This window comes from Pelodiscus sinensis, chromosome 7 (assembly GCF_052426305.1).
Source record: "Pelodiscus sinensis isolate ZL-2025 chromosome 7, ASM5242630v1, whole genome shotgun sequence".
Taxonomy (NCBI): Eukaryota; Metazoa; Chordata; order Testudines; family Trionychidae; genus Pelodiscus; species Pelodiscus sinensis.
Window position 1 is genome coordinate 75,343,480 of NC_143058.1, and position 20,724 is coordinate 75,364,203.

The 20,724-nt window shown below is 43.2% G+C and overlaps 2 protein-coding genes across 4 annotated transcripts in view; one reads left to right on the plus strand and one right to left on the minus strand.

Moving 5' to 3' along the window:
* Positions 1 to 7,183, plus strand: part of BZW1 (basic leucine zipper and W2 domains 1) — a 26,871-nt gene extending 19,688 nt beyond the window's left edge. For all 3 annotated transcript variants that reach the window (XM_075934304.2, XM_075934305.2, XM_075934306.2), the window contains exons 11-12: positions 1,153 to 1,275; positions 1,834 to 7,183. In XM_075934304.2, coding sequence (XP_075790419.1) covers positions 1,153 to 1,275; positions 1,834 to 1,865 — 155 coding nt within the window. In that variant the 3' untranslated portion in view covers positions 1,866 to 7,183. The remainder of the gene's footprint in view (positions 1 to 1,152; positions 1,276 to 1,833) is intronic.
* On the minus strand, positions 4,070 to 20,204 carry CLK1 (CDC like kinase 1). Its single transcript, XM_075934303.2, has 13 exons — positions 20,045 to 20,204; positions 16,035 to 16,177; positions 15,593 to 15,818; positions 14,369 to 14,459; positions 13,916 to 13,982; positions 11,800 to 11,916; positions 8,474 to 8,640; positions 8,296 to 8,390; positions 8,076 to 8,205; positions 7,099 to 7,181; positions 5,379 to 5,458; positions 4,458 to 4,548; positions 4,070 to 4,363 (listed from the first exon to the last, which is right to left on the minus strand). The coding sequence occupies exons 2-13, from the start codon at positions 16,175 to 16,177 to the stop codon at positions 4,217 to 4,219; spliced, it is 1,437 nt and encodes a 478-aa protein (XP_075790418.1). The 5' UTR covers positions 20,045 to 20,204; the 3' UTR covers positions 4,070 to 4,216.
* Between the last annotated feature and the right edge of the window lie 520 nt (positions 20,205 to 20,724).

Sequence of the window (20,724 nt, forward strand, 5' to 3'; positions counted from 1 at the left end):
GTCCCACTGCTATGAGCCAGGTTCTGCGTCTCAGGAAGCGCACAGGCTGCTCTTCCCTCTCCCTTAAACAGTCAGCGTTCTTCCTGAAATGCCACGTCTGTCATGCTGCCAGGGACTTTCCACCTGCTGCCTGCCTGCGTGGTTTTGGGGGGGGGGTTGTAGGGACAGAGAGTAGGAATCCTGGGACTGCATACCAGCTCCAACTTGTCATGAAGCATGCAGCTGTTGTGGGGAGCAGAGAGAGAGAGCACTTGAGCCATTTGAGGTGGAAGGGGGGAAAAATTCAATCTTCTGGAGCTCGATTTATTGAGTCTTAACTAGACTCACTAAATTTCAGGGCACCTCCACTGTCTGCTAGTACTCCTGAGGAACAAGGGAAGCCAACAAGAGCGTGTCCTCCTGTCAGCCTACTGCTCAGGGGGTGGTAGGGAAATGTGAAACAAGGCGTGTCGATTCAGTTACATAATTAACATAGCTGGAGTTGCATGTCTTCATTTGACATTGCCTACAAATGGAGACCTGGCCTTAGACAAAAGGGTTTTCTACTTTATCTTTGCTAAATGGCTATATGATGGCATTCCAGGCTAAGAGCTTTCTTACCCACATCACAAACTAGTAACAAAGGAGCACATAAGGACTACAAACTCTCTATTTCTGGGAGTATATATTTAAATGGAGAATATGGAGTCAGTTCCTTTTGTGGAGACTTGTTTCCTGTTTTAAGCAGTCTCTTCTTGAGATTAAACTTGCAATTTTCCCTAAATATAGATTTTTGAATCTTAGTCTCTAATAGAGTATCAAGTTAGTAATATGACCTACAAGAGAATCGGTAAGCTTAGGTGTTAATAGATGCACGTCTTTCAGAAAATAATTTGATGTTCTGTCATCTTTAATGTTAACAAATGGTGGTTTTGTATTCCAGAGATGCCTATACAAACTCTAGGAAAAAGATGGTTTAAGTAGAGTACCTATTAATGTGTGGTAAAGAGGGCCTTAATGGAATGAACGTATTTAATATAGGGTGGAATGGGGAGAAGGGTGAAGGATAGCTGCTAATCATGGGTCGCAAGGGGAGAACCTAGTAAACTAGCCCTCAGTGATGTGTTGAGAGACTAATTCCGTGGTAACGCTGCTTTGGCATGTCTTTAACAGCTGAAGTTCTGAGCGAAGAACCCATCTTGAAATGGTATAAAGACGCACATGTTGCAAAAGGAAAGAGTGTTTTTCTGGAACAAATGAAAAAGTTTGTGGAATGGCTCAAGAATGCTGAAGAAGGTAACTAAACCTTACTGTGAAACTCTAGCTTCAAGTTTACCGGAACAAGTTTCCTACTTCTGAAACTCTAAAATCCCTGGTATATATAGTCCAAAGTCTCCAGTGGCATCACTGTAAGACTTCTGTTTAGCTGCTCTATGCCTCCAACCAACATAATTAAACCACCTCCTGGTGAGTGGCAGTGGCACTGTTGTGATGAGCATCTCCTGCTGACATAGGCCTGTTTGCACCAGCACTTTTGTCAGTGAGACTTATGTTGGTCAGGGAGGTTTTTTGTGGAGGGGGGGGGGTGTCTTTTTGTCTGTCACCCCTAGTGAATGGTAGTGTAGATGAAAAACTTCTCCCCCACAATTCAAAACTGAATATCAGACTTCAATGATACTGTATGTCTAGTAAACTTGAATCTGTAGGGTTGAAGTGCACAATGCATTTGTTCTTAAGCTGGGCTGGCGCAGTTGAGCTGTGTTCTATTACAGGTTTGTTTTGGAAGAAGTTGGAACTGTTTGCAACATCAATGTACCCATTGTTCTATCTCCTGATTTTAACTTTTCATTTCAGAGTCTGAGTCAGAAACTGAAGAAGGTGACTGATTTGTGAAACTGTCTTCAGTAAAGAAAACAGGAGCTGTAGATAAATGTCTGTCTTGTGTCTCCTTTTCAGTTTTTACATCCTACCTCCCTGTATCAACCATGATACAAGGGCTCTCATGGCAAATTTTATTAACTTTTCTATAGTTATTGAAGATACTGGGTTTAGTTTTAAAAACCACGTTTTAAGTAGCTTACAGGCACTATAGATCTGACTCTAACATTGCATTAGTTCTTTCAGTTATATTCTACCTCCTGTATTTTCTACTGTAATAATGTAACTTAAGGCCTTCCACAATCATTTTATCCTGGGTTTTCTATATAAACTTACAAGTAGACATTTAGTAAATGAGATTTGTTATGGAATTTGTTTGCAAATTAAAGTGTACAAGTATCTAAAACTCAAAAGGCCATGAGAGGGGGTATAATGATTTGGTGTTAAACCTTGAAAAACTGTACTAAATGGTATGGAGAGCCCTATCCATGGAAATTGCTTTTCCATGCAAATCTCTTGATTTCACAAGTATTGACATATGCAGGTATATATTCCCAAAGTAATACTCTAGATTTCTCAATGTATACTAGCTAAAAGTTACCAGGGCTTCCAAAAAAGGCTTAAAGAGAATAAGTTCATTGATCGTGTGACTTCTAGATTCCTGGTTTTGTCACTTACCAGTTGGAGACAGATGTGTATGACATCACTTCTCCTGGCTGGCAGACTTCTCTGTAGTCAAACCTGTGTCCAAAGGCAAGCAGGCATTCTGAGCCTACTGGTGTGTCAATGCCTTCCTTTATGTATGAGTTTAAGATTATTAAACTTACCCTTGAAAATCTTAATGCCATGCATGCTTATTGGTTATGAATTAAAAACTCATGTTGCAATAACATGCTACAAAATTGTGAATGATTACCAATAGTAGGCCAAAGTCAAATTATAGGTGAGAAACTGCTATTCAGTGGAATGCAACAGGCACAGGTCATAGTTTAGTAATTTAGGTCACTTACTGCACACTACTCAGGGGCCTACTGTTTTTATTTCTGCCTTTTCATTGGGTTTCTACAGTGTTAAGTGCATGGCCATTAGAAGGTAGGATTGTGGCATAGTAACAGGCTTACTAATGCCACTGATAACGCTGCCAGAAGTTAATCTGCATTTGTAATAGAAATTACATCACTTTAAGACATGCTTGTTGCATCAGATAGGGCAAGACCTTTCTTAATGTTGAAAGTGAAATTACTTGGGTGCCACGGTTGTCATTACTTAGCCCAAAAAGTGATCCCCTTGTGAAGTATGTTTAATGAGTGATCTTGATAGAACTTTAGTGCACAAATGTATTCAATAGGTGTCTACTGTAGTGATCTGCTTCCTTACTTTGTATCTTGTTTTATCTTAGACTTTAAAAAATAAAGTCTATCCTTACACTTAATAGGCTAGTTTGCCAAAACAAAGCTGGCTCCTGCTACACAAGCCTGATTAAAGGACAAACAGCTGTCTGGAATAGAAAAACCACATCAGATTCTAGACTTGTCTTTCTTAGCATGTTCATTTTGGAGAATGAAACTAAAGCTAGACCTGTGACTGGCATAAATGGTCAATATAGAGTTAGGTGGCCCTTATAGCTTATAAAACCATAGTCTAATGCTTATGGAACCAGGTTAAGCAATCTTATGAGCCTAGCTTTTGTAAGGGACTCAAGTTTACACTCCAGTTCTTTGGTGCTGACAAGGTTCTTGCAAATTCTGACACTTGCATTGACAAGGAAGATTCTTCATTATTCCTCTTCGGCCCAGGGCTTATCTGCCTGATGAACATTTCATCATGGGTTAACTGGTAAAACTGGTTTTAGGCTACATCACCAGGGGGAGCAGTACTGAGATCAGTCATCTGTGACCAGGACTCATGCTGTGGTCAGCTCTGTATCTTACAGGAAGAGAATAAGGGAAATGGACTGGAGCGTTGCTGTAGGTCAGGGTGGCCAGCTTGTGGCTTGCAAGCTGCATAGCACTCTTCCTTCTCCCTCCCCCCCAAACCACTCCCTGGCTTTCCGGTGCTGCCCCCAAGATAAACACTGTGGGCACTGGGTGCAAGGGCATCCGCACCTCTATAGGTTGGGGACCACTGAGCTAGAAGATTAGAGGCCCAGCATGTTCAAATGCTTTTATTTAGGGAAAGACTTGGCAGTTGGAACTAAAGTACAATTTCCAGATAGTTTCAAAAAGCTTTATTTCAACCAAATGTCCAAATAAACTGTCATGATACAAAACAGCACATTTACAAAGCTAACTGTACAAAATAAGTTTGCTTCTTTTGTTGACTGACACAGTCTATAATTTGCTCTAGAGAACTATAAAGACTACTTATTTTCCTGCTTTAGTACAGAAAAGAAAGGATGAGTCAAGGCCTCTTCAAGGGTAATTCTTTTGGCTGGGTCATACTCCAACATTTTTTTAATTAGGTCAAACAGATTTTCATGGTCAGAATCTTGACACAGCATGAACTCCTAAAGAAAGAAAGGGGAAATAATCAGTTGAGGAAATTTCCCCACAGAGAAAAATTAACTCATCCTTTTACCTTGAGTGGTTTTCAACTCTTACCTTGAGTGGTTTACAGCGTCTTGAAACATATCTACCCGCAGAACTATGTTCATCCCAGTCTAGTTGGTTATGATGAAAATACTTGTGTTTCCTGCAGATAATTGAGTTGCAATCACAAACCGATCTTCTAAAACAATAATATGACCATACACTCAACTAATCCTTTTGTAAGGGAAGATGGCAATATATAAGGATTGCCAGTAGTAAACATTTTATGTACATGGTTCTGTTTGTTCAGACAACTGTGTGTATTAGATGAAGACTAACAATTTTAACACTACACCAAGATTTAAACAGAAGTGGTAGAATTATACAGAAATGTCTGTACCAGGCCAATCTCAGCCCTATCACTCAGAACACCAGAATGATGTGGACAAATTAAGCAACCAAGGTTGGTTCTGAATAGGTTTGACACAGCTCATCAATGTCAATTACCCTTTTCAGTTATGTACTCACTGATCCATTGCATTTGACCTTTAGTCTAAGGCAAGGGAAGGCAAAACTGAGCTATGGTCCAGAGTTTATACTAACAGCTAGGTTTTTGCAATTTAGTTTCCTTCCTCTCTGTCAAGATGACGAGACGTACCTTTAGTTTCCATTCCTGTCTTCCCTTATTACAGAAAGTCAGTGATATTTACCATCTTCCACCCAGGCTCAACAGTGTAAAAAGCATAGTGGTGCAGCAAAAATAATCTCTCTTTTTTTTTGGGGGGGGGGGGGGTATATATACCTCTCTTACAAGTCTAGCAAAGCAGAACATTGCTGTTCTCTGCTTTACTAGCCAGAGTTGTGACTTATCTAGATGAAGCAACACATGCACCAGAACTTAGATTAAATGCAAACCTTGATTTTTAAATCAAGTCTGAAAATTATAAAAACAAATGGCACAGGGAGAAGAAATGTTTGAATATAATCCATTACCTGGTTTTCTGTATCATGTGAAGTGGTAAAGGCCCAAGTATTCTTTCCATCATTGCCAAATGCTCTTTACTATCGTGTGTCTAAAGAAAGAATAAAAACATTTAGCTTCAATATTTTTAGATGTCAACTTTCAGAAATAACTTACAGCTGAATTATCACAAAACTAAGCAACACTTTTTTCACAGGGACCAGCTGACTCTGCATATAAATTCAAAAATCCCAACATCAGCCTTCAGAATTAGAAGTTGTGGTGGTGAGCTGTTTAATAGAACTGATGCAAAAAAAAGTTTAATGGAAGCTATATTTTTTTCAGCTAAATTAACATTTAAAAGAATTTAAAGCTAACAATAAGTTTCACACATACAGAATGAGAATCAACTGTCTAGGAAGGAGTATTGCAGAAAGATCTAGGGATCACAGTGGACCACAAGCTAAATAAGTCAGTGTGACACTTGCAAAACAAAACAAAAAAAAAACACACCACCCCATAATTCTGGGATACATGAACAGGAGTGTTGTGAGCAAGACACAAGTCATTCTTCTGCTCTACTCCGTGCTAACGCCTCAATTGGAGTACTATGTCCAGTTCTGAGCAGCACATTTCAAGAAAGAGGTGGAGAAATTGGAGAAGGTCCAGGGAAGAGCAACAAGAATGATTAGAAGTCTAGAGAACGTGACCTATGAAGGAAGACTCAAAGAATTGGGCTTGTTTGTTCGGAAAGGAGGAGACAGAGAGGACATGACAGTGGTTTTCAGGGATCTAAAAAGGATATCACAAGGAGGAGGGAGAAAAATTGTTCTCCTTGGCCTCTGAGGATAGGACAAGAAGCAATGGGCTTAAACTGCAGCAAGGGAGGTTTAGGATGGACATTAGGAAAAACTTCCTGTCAGGGTGGTTAAACACTGGAATAAGCTGCCTAGGGAGGTTGTGCAATTTCTATCACTGGAGATATTTAAGAGTAGGTTAGATAGACATCAGGTATGATCTAGACTTTACTGGGTCCTGCCATGAGGGCAGGGGACTGGACGATCTCTCGAGGTCCCTTCCAGTTCTAGTGTTCTCTGATACCTTCTCACTATAACACCTGTTCCTACTACAAGCATCCAGGAGGATTGGCTTTTTGGGTCATGTTACTTCTAAACATGTCATTTTAAATAGAACTTCAGCATTGCAACATACACATCTTTAAGGTAAGGCTTATAGTGGAAATAGATGCCTTGCTCCTTGACAGTTCCCTCAGTAGAATGCTTTATGCTTGCTAAGATTTGAACATGTCCAAGCAGTGTATCTAAACTATTGCAAGGGAAACAAAACCATGAACTCTGCGACTCGAAATAAAATAAAGGGGCCAATATTTTACTGTTTAAAACAATTTTAAGCTACATATTTAGATACTGATTCAGGATCTTGAATCATTATTTGCTTAAGACAACTGTTCTGACTGATATCATACAGTTAGGACAAGCTACTTTTAGGTGCATTTTTAACGCATCAAAGCCATGACTAGTACATTGTGTGTGACTACATAAGCAGGGAAAAGCTGTAGTGAACAGAGGTAATTTCTGTGTATCTGTACAGTCTAAGTTCCCATTATAAAGCAAAAGGATAATGTTTCCTGAGCATCAGAATGTCTATCGAAAAGCATCTCCCCAAGACTTCATGTATTGGGGGAACAACAACAACTATTACCTTTTGATAAGAATTTTCAAAGTTACCTACCGGAAATACTGTGAATCCAAGATAATATTCTATGAGAATACAACCTATGCTCCAAACATCGCAAGGTTGTGACCATCCCAGAGCTGTCAAAAAAGTTAAAAAAAAAATATATACATGAAACTTGTAAATTTTACTTTAGTTAAAAGTGCAATACCCATTAAAAGTGCAATACCCATTTTAAGTTAATCTGTTGGTGTACTTCAGAATGGGGTAGACAAATTAAGAAACTGAATAACAACTGACACCCATTATACTAATGGCAACTGAAAGCAGTTCTCTCTCTAGCAAGTAAATGGCCTGGGAAATAGAAATCCAGTATACCGTATATACTCGAGTATAAGCCGAGTTTTTCAGCACAGTTTTTGTGCTGAAAAATGCCCCCCTCGGCTTATACTCGAGTCAGCATCTCGAACTGAGGCGGGCAAAGCCGCAGAGGCGCGGGACCCCCCCCCCCCTGCCCCCCGCTGCTGCTGCGGCTTCAGTCCGGGAGCCTGTGGTCTGCTGGGGACGGTCCCCAGCAGACCACAGGCTCCCGGATTGAAGCGGCAGCAGCGGAGGTTCCCCGCGCCTCTGAGGCTTTGCTCTGGCAAAGCCTCAGAAGCGCGGGAACCCGCCCGGTGCCCCTGGTCTGCTGGAGACGGTCTCCAGCAGACCAGGGGCACCGGAGCAGCTTTCGCCCCGACTCATTTCCTACCCTAGGCTGCCTTATTTCCTACCCTAGGCTTATACTCGGCTCAATACTTTTTCCCAGTTTTTTGGGGTAAAATTAGGTGCCTCAGCTTATATTCGGGTCGACTTATACTCGAGTATATACGGTAAGTCTTTTTAAAACACCGGCTCGATTGTTTGAACATACAAACTGATCTCAAAAAATGAGAATCAGCCCTCAAGGCAATAATGTAATGAAGTGTCTGAATTAATAAATGCTGTACAGTAACAGAAATTACAATATTTCTAAATAAGATTTAATTTCTGACCTAAAATAACTTCAGGAGCTCTGTAATGTCTTGTAGATACCAGAGTACTATGATGTTCATCATCATATGTTGCACTTCCGAAGTCCACAATTTTGATGTCTGGATTTTTTAGTGTACGTTCATCACGTTTCTAAAATGAAATATACAGCATTAAATGCATGAACAGAATAAGCCCAAAAGAATATGCTGTAGGGAGAACCATTTGAGACTATAGATTTACCAATTTTGGGTTATACTCTTCTACATAGTCAGACTTCACAAATAAAATATTTTCAGGCTTCAGATCTGTATGAGTCAATTTGTTCACGTGTAAAACTGCAAGAGAAATGAACGTTAACAAGCTGTGTGTAAAGAATAGTCATAATTTCAACAAATTTAAAAATATTAAACATACTTACAATTTACAGATTTACAAATCTGATATGCTATCTTCCTAATGTGGTCAAGCCGAAATGGCAAAAAACTGTTCTCTTTAATAAAGTCATAGGTACTAAGTCCCAGTAGTTCAAAAACAATGCAAACATGACCGTGATGTTCAAACCATTCCAACATCTGTACACAGCGACTAAAAAAAAAACCAAACAGTAAAATGTACTGTAATAGACATACAACTGATGTTATAAATGCTAATATAGCCAATTTATGAACACAATATATAACCTGAACAGTGAGTTATCCCAGTATATAGTAAGATTTTCTTATATGTATTGTTCTAACTGGGTGCTAGAAGAATGAAAGGGAGGGCAACAAACCAAGTTCCAGATGTTATGGACAACCAGAAGCCAACTGCATGCTCCAGGCTCCAGTTCAAAGTGATATAGTCCAGTGGTTCTGAACTAGGGGCCCATGGCTCCTTGGGGAAGGGGGAGGGAGTCTGTGAACAGGTTTCAGGGAGTCCACCAAGCAAGGCTTGCTGGGGCCAAAGCCTTATAATATGGGGTGGAAGCCCACGGAACCCTGAACAACTGCCCAGTTTGTTACCCCATAACACTGGCCCTGACTCATAGGCACTACTCTACAGTAGAAAACTGACTTAAGCTATGCAACTCCAGTTATGTAAATAGCTAGAGTTGATGTACCTTAAATTGAGTTGCTGCACCACAGAGGATTAGAGGGAGAAACTCTCCCACTGACTTCCCTTACTCTCCTCACCCAAGGTAGAGTAACATGGATGACAGGAGAGTAAGCTGATTTCAATTTGGCAGATTTTCACTAAACTCACTAAATCAGGGGTGGGAAACCCCTCACCCTCAAAAAACCCTGCAAAGCCTAAGGGGACCAGGCTAGTAGACTATGCCTCCCTTTGGCTCTAGGGTGGTGCCAACATTAGGAGTTCAATGCATGGGAAAGGGCTGAGGTGGGTATGTGGGGTGTGGGCAGGAGGTAGGAACAGGCTGGGGGTGACAAAGCAGAGTCTGGGGATGCCAGGTTTCCTCTTCTGCCACTCAGAGGATGGCCAAAATGTTTTTTTTATCCTGGATGGCAAAACACAGCCTGCCCCTTCTCATGTATCTAAACATTGACAGCCATTGCCTGACTGATGAGACACCATGCTGCCTCACAGTAAATGTAGAGTCTTGAATTTGTTGTAATGGTCATATGGGTCATTAGAACTCTTTGATTGGCTGCAACATACCATATATTGGGCAAGGCAAACATTCCCCAATAGCTGTTTCATCAAGGGACCATATCAGCAAATCCCCACTTTGACACACTGACCCATGAAAATGCTGGGCATTAGCTACCTCCATGGCAACGCGCCCCCCCCCCCCCGATCTTCAGCCAATTGTATGTGACCCAGGTGGTCGTGCAGTGAGCCAAGTTTAAGCTCTCCGATGGCTGTTTTAAATTATGGGAGCTAAACAAATCTGTGAGTCAACTAGAAATAATCATGCTCTAATTGAAAATACCAATACACTGACACTGGAAAGGAGAGTAAAAGTATTCACTCAGGCTTATACAGTTTGTGTGTGGAATGTTTAGGGTCCATGCTATACATGAAAAAGTGAGTGAGAGAGAGAGACCTGTAAGAGATAAAAGTACTTGTGGTTTGAAACTTTCACCTTGTGTGCATCACCAACTCAAAGACTAGAAGCTCCAGAACAAATTAACACATGGCTTCAGGCTCTGTAGACAGATCCATGTTTCAAAGAGCTTGCAACTAGCATCACACCTAGTACTTGCTACTTCTGGCTAAGAAACAGAATTACCACATAAGCCAAGATCTGGCCTTACTGCAATTCAATTCACCATGTATTAGTAACAGGATTTTTTAAAACTCATTTAAGATCAGAGTTTTAGATATCCACAACTCTCCAAAAAATTGTGTTAAAATATTGTGGCTGGAAAATAAGCATCATCATGCGGGAGCAAGGGGAACCTTGCAGGCTGGATCAAGAAAATCATGGGCAATAGGTTCCCCACCCCTGCACCAAGTCAACTACTGGTGGAGCAATCTGTTAAGCATCAATCTAGGCTGCAGTATAGATGCAGCCTTATATGCAGAAAAACAGTAGCTATGGGCCAAAACACTGATCATAGCCATTTTGCCAGGATGAGGGAATTGGGAGATCAAAAGTTTTAAAAAGCTTTCATTGAAAAGAAAGGTGGAAGAAAGAGGGTACCCTGAAAGTTGCCTAGGGCTCTTCAGCATGAAGCTGTGAGCTCTGACAAAGAGATGCTGATAAAGATACAGACTTTGTGAAAAAGCCCTATAAGGAGTTAGTCCTATGACAGGGTAGACAATTTGTGATATTTGGTCACTCCAAGATTTTGTTGTGTGGCTCTTGACCACTTTTTTGTTTGGAAGGGCTGCAGGGTCTGGAATGGAGGAAGGGTGCAGGAGAGAGCTTGTGATAAGTGACTGTGGGTGAGAGGTGCATATATTGGCCTTGTAGGACCCCAAGGCAGGATCCTTGCCTGCCACAGTCCCAGGCTGTTGAGAAGAGCTGGCTGCTTCCAGGCAAGAGGAGTGAGAGATTTTGCTGGGCCATGCCTCGTACTCCCCTCCTTTCCCCGGGCACCCAGAGCAGAGAGCGCCACAGGGAGCAGCTAGCCACTTAAAACAGCTGTTATGTGCCGAGAGTCCCGGTGGGGCGGCCCGCAGGCCAGATCCCAGGGCTTTGTAGGCCAAATCTTGACCACCCGTTCTAGAGTCCTTATATAGAAGATAAACAACCACAAACAAATATTCTTAGCTAGAATATATCTTAAAAATAAACTATACTTTGGCGTAGAAGGCTTAACTTCATTACACCCAGAGAAAACAGAACTGCAGGGTCTAAGCCTAATAGTCAGACATGCTGAACCAATCATGGTTAGTACACAGGGCCTCATCTGAGTATGGAAGAATCATATGATTCCATTCTGACCCAGATGGTGCTTTCTACAGGCAAGGTGACAGGATCAGAAGGGGGTCTCAGAGGTACACTTCACTCAGCATAGTTCAAACAAATAATTCTGTAGAGGACCAGAGGGACACATAATTAAATAGGAAATAAAAATACAATCCTCTACCCTGAGGAGTTTACAATCTATATTAATAATGAAATATTTTGTCCAGTGTACTAAGCAAGACACTCAAAGGAAAGAATTCACAGAACATTGACACTATATTGCCTAAATAATCCAGTGTTAGTACTTCATTTCTTTTACTCCATTAAACAATTGTAGCAATAAAGAAATCCTAAAACCAAAATTTCTTCCATTCTAATTTTATACTTACAATGTGCTGTTGGGATCCGATGCATTTAAATGATCCAACACCTGTATTTCTGAACGAGCCGCTTCACAGTATCTATCAACATTTTTTACTATTTTCACTGCTACGTGTCTACCTTCACTGTAAAATAAAGTTTTTGAATAGTTATAGGCAATAGAACTACTGCTATAGGATAACAATAGCACCTCATAAGTTTCCTTTACAGCACAAATGAACTGCAAAAGCTGCCAGTTAATTATCAAGTGATCTTTGTAACATGAATTTAGTGTTTACCCTTAAAACTATTAAAAAAACCTATTAAACGTAATATATTCAAATATAAAACACCAATTTTCTGCCACTTACTGTTATTCTAACATGTTGAATAGGCCCAGATCAGGGGAGTGGACTACTTGCATCTTCCCCCCACTTGCTGTCTCTATATTAGAGGCAGCAAGGTCAAGGAGCAGGGAAGAGAACAGGAGACGGTGCATGGGGGAGCTGGCTTAGAAGCCAGCTCTCCCCCAACTTCATCATGCTGCTTGCCCTCTGCTGCTGCCTCAATCAGAGGCAGCAGTGTGGGGAGGGGGCAGGAGAGGTTGCTCTGGAAGCAGCCTCTGCCCCCTGCAAACAGGGGCTGCTCCAGCAGCAGCATCTGTTCACGGCAGCCGAGACTGGCCGCAAACAATGGCCGCGCTCCAGCAGTGGACCCTGTCCACACGGCTGTCCAAGCTAACCACTGGGATCTCCCAGCTAACGGGGGATGCTGAACCCAGCAGGATCCAGGACTGAGCAAGCCCCAGCTGAGTCCCAACTTGCACCGGGTCCAGGATCTACCCACACTGCAGCTTAAATGTCGTGTAAGCTTGGCTGCTTCCACACAGACACACACTTAAAATGCAGAGCTGCACCAGGGGCCTTCTGAGCACCTTCCCATATCAAATAGTTGTGTAGTTGATACAAACTGTATTTACTACACCATTACTCATCTCTTAACACCTTTATCCAGATTCAAACTAATACAGATGTAACAATTTATAGAGTTGGATTTTATGCTAACACTTTATTTTAGTACTAAAAGACATGTGGTGTCATCATGATAGCAAGTTACAGACTACACATGTGTCTTTCTCTCCCATATTAGCACTGGAGAAAAGCTTGACATACAGCCTCTTCATCCGACTTACGAACCAGTTGCAGACGAAGCAATTGGTCGTAACTCAATTTGTTCGTAAGAGGGGATCCCATAGAGTTACATGCGACCGCGCTGTTTGTAAGCACGGATCGCGTTCGTAACTCGGGGTCCGCCATTTACGACAGCTTCGGTCGTAACTGTGAACGGCCGTAAGTCGACTGTTCACAACTCGGGGACCGGCTGTACTGAGATGCAGGGTTTGTCAGACATCTTAAATCTTGGTATAATCAGAAATTGGATTTACAAATTTTTTTCAGTTAAAAGGATTACATTCTGTGAGTTATTTGCAAATTATGTAACTGATAAAAGCATAGATAGGTATTAGGGATTGTAAAATGCACTTATTCAGTAAAATGTGTAGCCACTGAAAATGTCAGTGGTTTCACAATTACATGTGGGGATGGGCAGCTCCACAGAATCACCCCTACTCCGCCCTTCACCCTCTCCATCAGAGGCTATAGCATGGGGGTAGGGAGCACGAGAGGGAAATGGGGCACGGGGCACAGGCAGCTCCTCAAACTCCAGGTGCCGCCTGTCCACACCTTGCCTCTGCTATAGAGACAGCAGCATGTGTGTGGGGGGTGCAACTATGAAGGTTAACTGTTTAGACACTCACATCCCTAATAGATACAATTGAACAAATTTGTGTATTCTTGATTTATCAAGTACTTGTTATATACAGATAATTCAAATATTTTAAATCTGAGAAAATGGACTGCAGCTTTATAAACAATAACCTTGCAACTTGTGTTTTATCCCTGTATCAGTGCCATTATGTATAAATACAGAAGCAATACTATCAAGTCAGTTAAGAAATAACAACAAAAAATTAAAGGATTTAATAAAATTTACTGCAAGTGTGAAACCAGTTTGTAAATTAAGCCACACCAGACTGACAAAGTTTCATTTGTAAGGGGGGGGGGGGGGGAGGCAAAGAGTACTTACGCTTTGTGATCTATGCACTCCACTACTTTTCCAAAAGCACCTTCACCCAGAGTACCAATGATTTCATCTAAAAGAGAAAAGAAAAATCAGTAAAAGTAGTAGTGATGTTTTATTTAGTTACTCACAAAACTAAGTTCTATCAATGCAGATTAATCTAAGCTGTGCCTATAAAAAAGTGTAGCTAAACATCTCTAAGCTAGAGTACTTATTTTATTGGACAACTCTCATCAAGAGTTATAGCCATATCATTCCAAATTTCATTAACTTCATTTACTATTTTGGAAAATGCATATCAATGTTTAATTTCTACAGAAAAAGAAAAATAATCCCCCCACAAAAAACAAAAACAAAAAACCAAGAAAGAAAGAAAAGACTTTCAAAGCCCCTGACATCTTATTCTAAAAGAAATTATTCTATCTGAAAAGTTAATAAATTTTGAAAAATATTCTATACATCTTGCACTTAGTACGTCTCCACTCTGACAGATCAGGTGACCCTCCTCATCATCCTCTACACTCCTCGATCTTTTCCTTCGGTGACTCTTCTGGAAACGGCATGTGGGCGGCACCAAGATCGTCCAGCCAATCAATATACCCGAGTGAATTCAGGGCAGAATACGAAATTCATTCAGCGGGGAGATATTCAGGCATTCAGATACGCGCCAGGCCACAAACGGTTGGCAGGAGCAATTTCAAATTCAGTCCCCAGAAATTCACAGGGCACATAGTTTATGTTACAGGAGAAAAACATGGCAAGGAACAGATTTTCAGATAAGATACTCAAAGTGGCAAGGCAACAAAAAATTACAACACAATTTTTTTTAAATGATTCACTCGAGGCACTGAAATTTTAGGATTGCTGTGTCCTTATTCGCAAGTCTAATGCTATAAAACAGCAGGATTTAATATTTACTTATCTATATAAAATAGCCTTGTGGCCAAATTAAACAATCTGAGTTTATAGTAGTCATCTGAATTAAACATTGAGCAGTATTTCAGAATTAAAAAATAAGTCACAAAAAGATAAATCTACTCCAGGCTGCTTCAGTTAAAGAGTTACCAGTATAAATCATATTGTCTTCATCTGCTTTGTCAATTAAAGTTATGCACACCTAAATTAAGAGATCAAACAGCATCCAGCTAGTGGACAGACAGCATGCATATCAGATACTCTAAATCATACCGGAGCACTTATCAGGTGTTTTATTAACAGTTGCAAAACACTGCCTGCATAGATGCCTCTTTGAAATACAAGCTTACTTTAATGACTTTGTTAACAAAAGGAAATTTTAGTAGTATCTTGCACATAAATCACAAATGGTTTGGATTTTGAACAAGATGAAAGTATGTACTTTACATGATGAATTACGGATTTACATTTTAAGACCTATGGGGGGCAATACCTATGTTTCAGTTGACTATTAAATAATAAGCTCATTGGTGGTTTATTACTTTATTCAGTAGATTTCTGATAATTATATGTGCTAAGGTTTGGCAAGTATATACCTGCGTGAAATGACACCTTCTCATCCAAGGAAAATAATCTAACAAAAAATGATGTATTGTAAATATTAGAAATAAGACCTTCCCAAATTCGCACACTGACTGCTACAGCTCAGCTGAGAAGTTATTTTCCTAAAATAAAATAATCTTCTAAAATTTAAAAAATTATTCATACCATTTGTGAATGATGATGTGAGGCACTATATGTCTTGTGTTTTCTTTTATAGCTACTTCTCCCACTATGGCCTGAAGACTTGCTACTGTGGTTGTGATAACCATTTTCATGATCTCTGTTATGATGTCCATTTTCACACACTTGACTGTAATCACTTCTGTATTCTTCAATATAGCGCCGATCATGATGATCTCTTTCATTTGCAGACCTGGCTTCCGAATAATGACTAGAAATTAAAATAAGTGCATTTAGTTAACATTGCATTACATCAAGTGACAATTCTTAATTATTACTGAAAGGCTTCATTGTTGAAATACTTGCAAAATATTATGTCAAGAAAATACTAAGTAAGTTAACAGATTGTCTGATATGTACTTACTGAAATCTAAACAATTCTTCAAACAGTTAGCAAACCACAATTAAAAATCCAAAATTTATTTACCTGTCATTATGTTTGCTGCGCTTGTTCTCCCGTACACTGCTGTGAGATCTCTTCTTTCTCTTATGACTATTGCTGCACTTTCTGGGATCACAACTTTCCTTTTCATCCCAGTCAGGATATTCACTTCGTTTGGAATGCCGCATCTGTCACAAAAAACCCAGTCCCACCTTTAAATTACATCCTAAATTAGGGATGTCATGAGTAGTCAACTAGATGATTAACCCATAAACCTAGGCTTATGGGTTAATCCTGTCAACTACTCTCATTCTCCTCCCCGCTGCCTCTGTATGGAAGGCAGCAAAGGGGGAGGGGGAAAGCTGAGGCTAGGGGAGCTAGCTTAAAAAGCCCATTCTCCCGGCTCAGCAGTGCCGCCTCCTACCCCATCACAGCTGCTTCTAGCAGTGGTGGCCACAGCAGCAGAGGGAGGGCATTAACTGCTTTGCAGTAGCAGCCCCTCTCTGCTAGGGATCCAAGCTCCCTACAGACAGAAGCTGCTCCACATCGAGCCTGGCTCCCCCTGACAGAAGCAGCAGGGGTGAGATAGCAGGGGGCTCCCGAGGAGTGTGACCGAAAGCCCACTGGCGCTGGCCCCACCCCTGGGGACTATCAAATAGTCATGTAATCTGAAAGAATTCATGAAGTTACACAACTATTCAAATACCCACTGAGGAAGTGGGTCTGGCCCACGAAAGCTCATCATCTAATAAACCATCTTGTTAGTCTTTAAAGTGCTACATTGTCCTGCATTTTGCTTCAACTACCCCAGACTAACACGGCTACATTTCTATCACTATCCCTACCCTAGTTACAGTCACAGCTTACCAATACAATGTAAATAAAAATTAATGGAGATTGCCTATCTCCTAAAACTGGAAGGGACCTTGAAAGGTCATCGAGTCCAGTCCCCTGCTTCCACAGCAGGACCAAGTACCATTCCTGACAAATTTTTGCCCCAAATGGCCTCCGCAAGGATTGAACTCAAAACCCTGGGTTTAGCAGGCCAATGCTCAAACCACTGAGCTATCCCTCCCCCGTAATAGAGAGCACACTGATGTAAACTGCTAACAGTTTTAAATAGTTAGTCTTGCCAGTGAACTTTATGGTAAGTAATAGGGACGTTAAACATTGGTTAATTGAATTGTCGATTAATCTCATGAATTCTTATTGGTTAGTCAACTATTCTATAGTCCCTGGTCAGCACATCTGAGGGGGAGGGGTCTGAGCTCCCAGACCCAGCATGAGCCAGAACTGGGTTGGGCTGCTTGTCCGCCTGGCTCCTAATACACTTTAAATGCAGAGCCACAGTGTGGGTAGGTCTAGGACCCAGCCAGAACTAAGCTAGGCTGCTGGCCCACCTGCAAAGAAAAATGTACTGGTGTGGAGGAGGGAAGAATGTGTGTAGTCTATAGCATTAATCTATAAGTTTTTGCTTATCGGTTAATTGACTATACTATTACATCCGTAGTAAGCAGGGATGTTAAAATTGATGTATTTATGTAAAAGTTTACATGCAGGGAGGAGGCTCCCCCCGGAGCTGATGCTCGTGAGGAGCCAGGTAAAGACGGCTCCCCGTAAGCACTGGTTCCATGACTGGAAGGAGGCAGCTCCGTGCAGGGAGCTGGCTTTGGTCTCCCCCGCCACCCCACACTGCTGCCTCTGAGGGGCCTGCATATAACCATGGGCGTACACTGTTAACAAGTGGTCACCAACCAGTAGATTGGGATCTACTTAGTAGATCTTGGAGCCTCTGACAGGTGATCTTGACTGGTTTGGCCAAGAGGCTATCAAATGCAGCACTTCAGCTGTTCTTCCCCCCATTGCTGTGTACCTCCTGCCCTTTTCCTTGGCACTGTCCCCCACTCTCCTGCTTGCTGTGCAGAGCAAAGAAGGGAGAAGAGGGAGCACTGATGTCAGGGTGCCTCCTCTCCCACCCTGTAGTTTATCTCCACAGAACAGAGGGGGTACAACAGGGTTTGGCATGGAGGGAGTTTGCTGGCTACTTCTGAGAGTGGTGTAGGGCCAGGGCAGCCTGCACCCCTACCCTCTGCCCCTGCCTGATGAAAGGGAGGAAGGATGGGGGAAGTCTGGAGAATGGAGTGAGCAGGGGTGGGGCACTGGAGAAGGGGCACAAAGGAGGCGGGGCAAGGGTATTTGGGTTTGAGGTAGATCCTGTATTGCAGTTAAATTTAAAAAAGTGATCTCGTGTTTAAAAAGGTTAGAGATCACTTGGTACACTGTAACAACCCTAATGCTAAGTATCCTGTTTTGTAGCATTCCTCTTGCTCCATCCTCTGGTTTCAAAAAAATCAAGGCATCTGTGTCTTTACAGAGACAGGGACCAAATAATCTAACACACCTCATAAGAAATTCTATCACCTCAAATATTTTGACTCTAGCAAAGACCACCCATTAGGAGTTAGTCATTTCTGCAGACATGTCCATGGTGAAAATTCCTTCAAGTTCCACGTTCCATTAACTCAATTTTCAAGCAAAAAGCATTCTTCATGTAAACATGCCTATCTAAACATACCTACCAAAAGTTCCCAAGCCTCAATCAAAACACAATGGTAAACTGCTTAAATATCCTAACTCTGATTATTATGATTATGCTTTGTCTGCAAAGAAGGGAAGAACAGGAAATGGAAAAAATATAACTCAAAGCTTTTATCCTAGTCAAGATCATAGAATGATAGAGGGGGAATAGACCTCAGGAGGTCATCAAGTCCAGCCCCCTGCCCAAGGCAGGACCAATCCCAACTAAATGACTTAAAAAACCTCTAGGGATGGAGATGCCACCACCTCCCTAGGGAACCCATTCCAGTGCTTCACCAGCCTCCTAGTGAAATAGTTTTTCTTAATATCCAACCTAGACTTCTTGTTCTGCCATCCGTCACTACTGAGACCAGCCTCTCTCTGGCCTCTTTGGAACCTCCCTTCAGGAAGTTGAAGGCTGCTCTCAAATTCCCCCCTCACTCTTCTTCTGCAGACTAAACAAACCTAAATCCCTCAGTCTCTCCTCATAGGTCATGCACTCCAGCCCCTTAATCATTTTGGTCTCCCTCCGCTGGACCCTCTCCAATGTGTCCACATCCTTTCTATAGTGGGGGGGGGACACAGCACTAGACACAATATTGCAGATGTGGCCTCACCAAAGCCGAATAAAAGGGAATAATAATGTCTCTGGATCTGCTGGCAATGCTCCTCCTAATGCAACCTAACATGCCATTAGCCTTCTTGGCTACAAGGACACACTGTTGACTCATACCCAGCTTCTCATCCCTGTAACCCCCAGGTCCTTTTCTGCAGAGCTGCTACTTAGCCAGTCAGTCCCCAGCTTGTAACACTGCTTGGGGATTCTTCTGTCCCAAGTGCAGGACTCTGCACTTGTCCTTGTTGCCCCTCCTCAGATCCTAACACACAGTAGCCACATACATAAAATATGCCCGTGACAGTTTATATCCCCATCTGAGGATTGTGCAGAACTTGCAATGCTGCCGTGCACGTACCCCCTCCGCTAACCTTTCCATGGGCGCTCCGTGCCAGGCCGTGCGAGAGACCCACCCCGCAGCCGGAACAGGCCGAGCAAGGCACTTCTAAGCCTCCTCCCTCTTGCAACCCCCGCCCTGCTCAGCGCCAACCCCGCACGGGCTGCAGCCGGGCAGGCGGCCGAAGCAGGAACGTGCCTGGCCCCGCGCGAGACGTCAGCGGCAGCCATTTTGTCGCCGTTCGGCGCTGGGCAGACAACATGGCGGAGAAGGGGGGGGGGGGCTCATGCGGGATTCACGCCCGTAACGGTTGCGGCAGCCCCTGAGGAGAGTTCCCGCGTGGGGCGGCTTCGGGCTGGGACGCTCCCCCCCCCACGCACAGAGAGCGACAAGCCCCCGCCCGCTGCCCCGGTCGTGCGGGGCCGATGCCCCGAGAGCTAACTGCTCCGGGCAGCGACACCTTCCGCCCCCGCTGCCCCGCAGGCACACGGCCTCCCTGTGACCCGCCACCAAGCAGCGCCTCACCGCTGGGGCCGCTGCTCCCTCAGAGCTCTGTGGTGCTGCTCAGCGTCCGAGCCCGCCCTGCGCTGCACCAATGGCGCCGCCGACTAGAACCTTCTGGAGTGGGGAAGCGCGTCACACAGGGTGGGGCGGTGCGCATGCGCGGGCGCCTCGCGACTCTTGCCTGGTGCGGGGGAGGGACAGCGCAGTGCCCGCGCGTCGCGCTCTCGTGCCTGCTGGCGCTTGCGCAGTGCGCCGCCTGCGCTCGGCGGGGCGGGCTGTGGTGCGCGCAGTCGCCCGCGGTTTCTAGCTCCACTAGTTGCACGTCTGTCCCGCCAGTGAGGGGGCTCATCCCCCCCCCCCGCAGGCCCTGTCACCGCAAATAGGGATGAACTCACCTGTCCCCCACCTGGTAGTGACCCGGGCCACGCTCCTCTGGCTGGTCTGCACTGCAGTAAAAGCCCCGTCCCCAGGCCATGCCAGAGCCACCCCCCCACCTTACCTCAGGGTGTCCCCTATCCTGCCTTCCACTGGGCAGCCTGGCTTGTCTCTGGGAGGGGGGAGCCGAGACATGAACCCACCCCCTGCTGCCTCCAGGCAAATGCCCTAAGCCAGGCATGTCCAAAGTCCGGCCAATTGCGGCCCGTGTTCCGGTTTCATACGGCCCCACGGGTAATTTGGCAATATCTATCTTTTATGGCCCC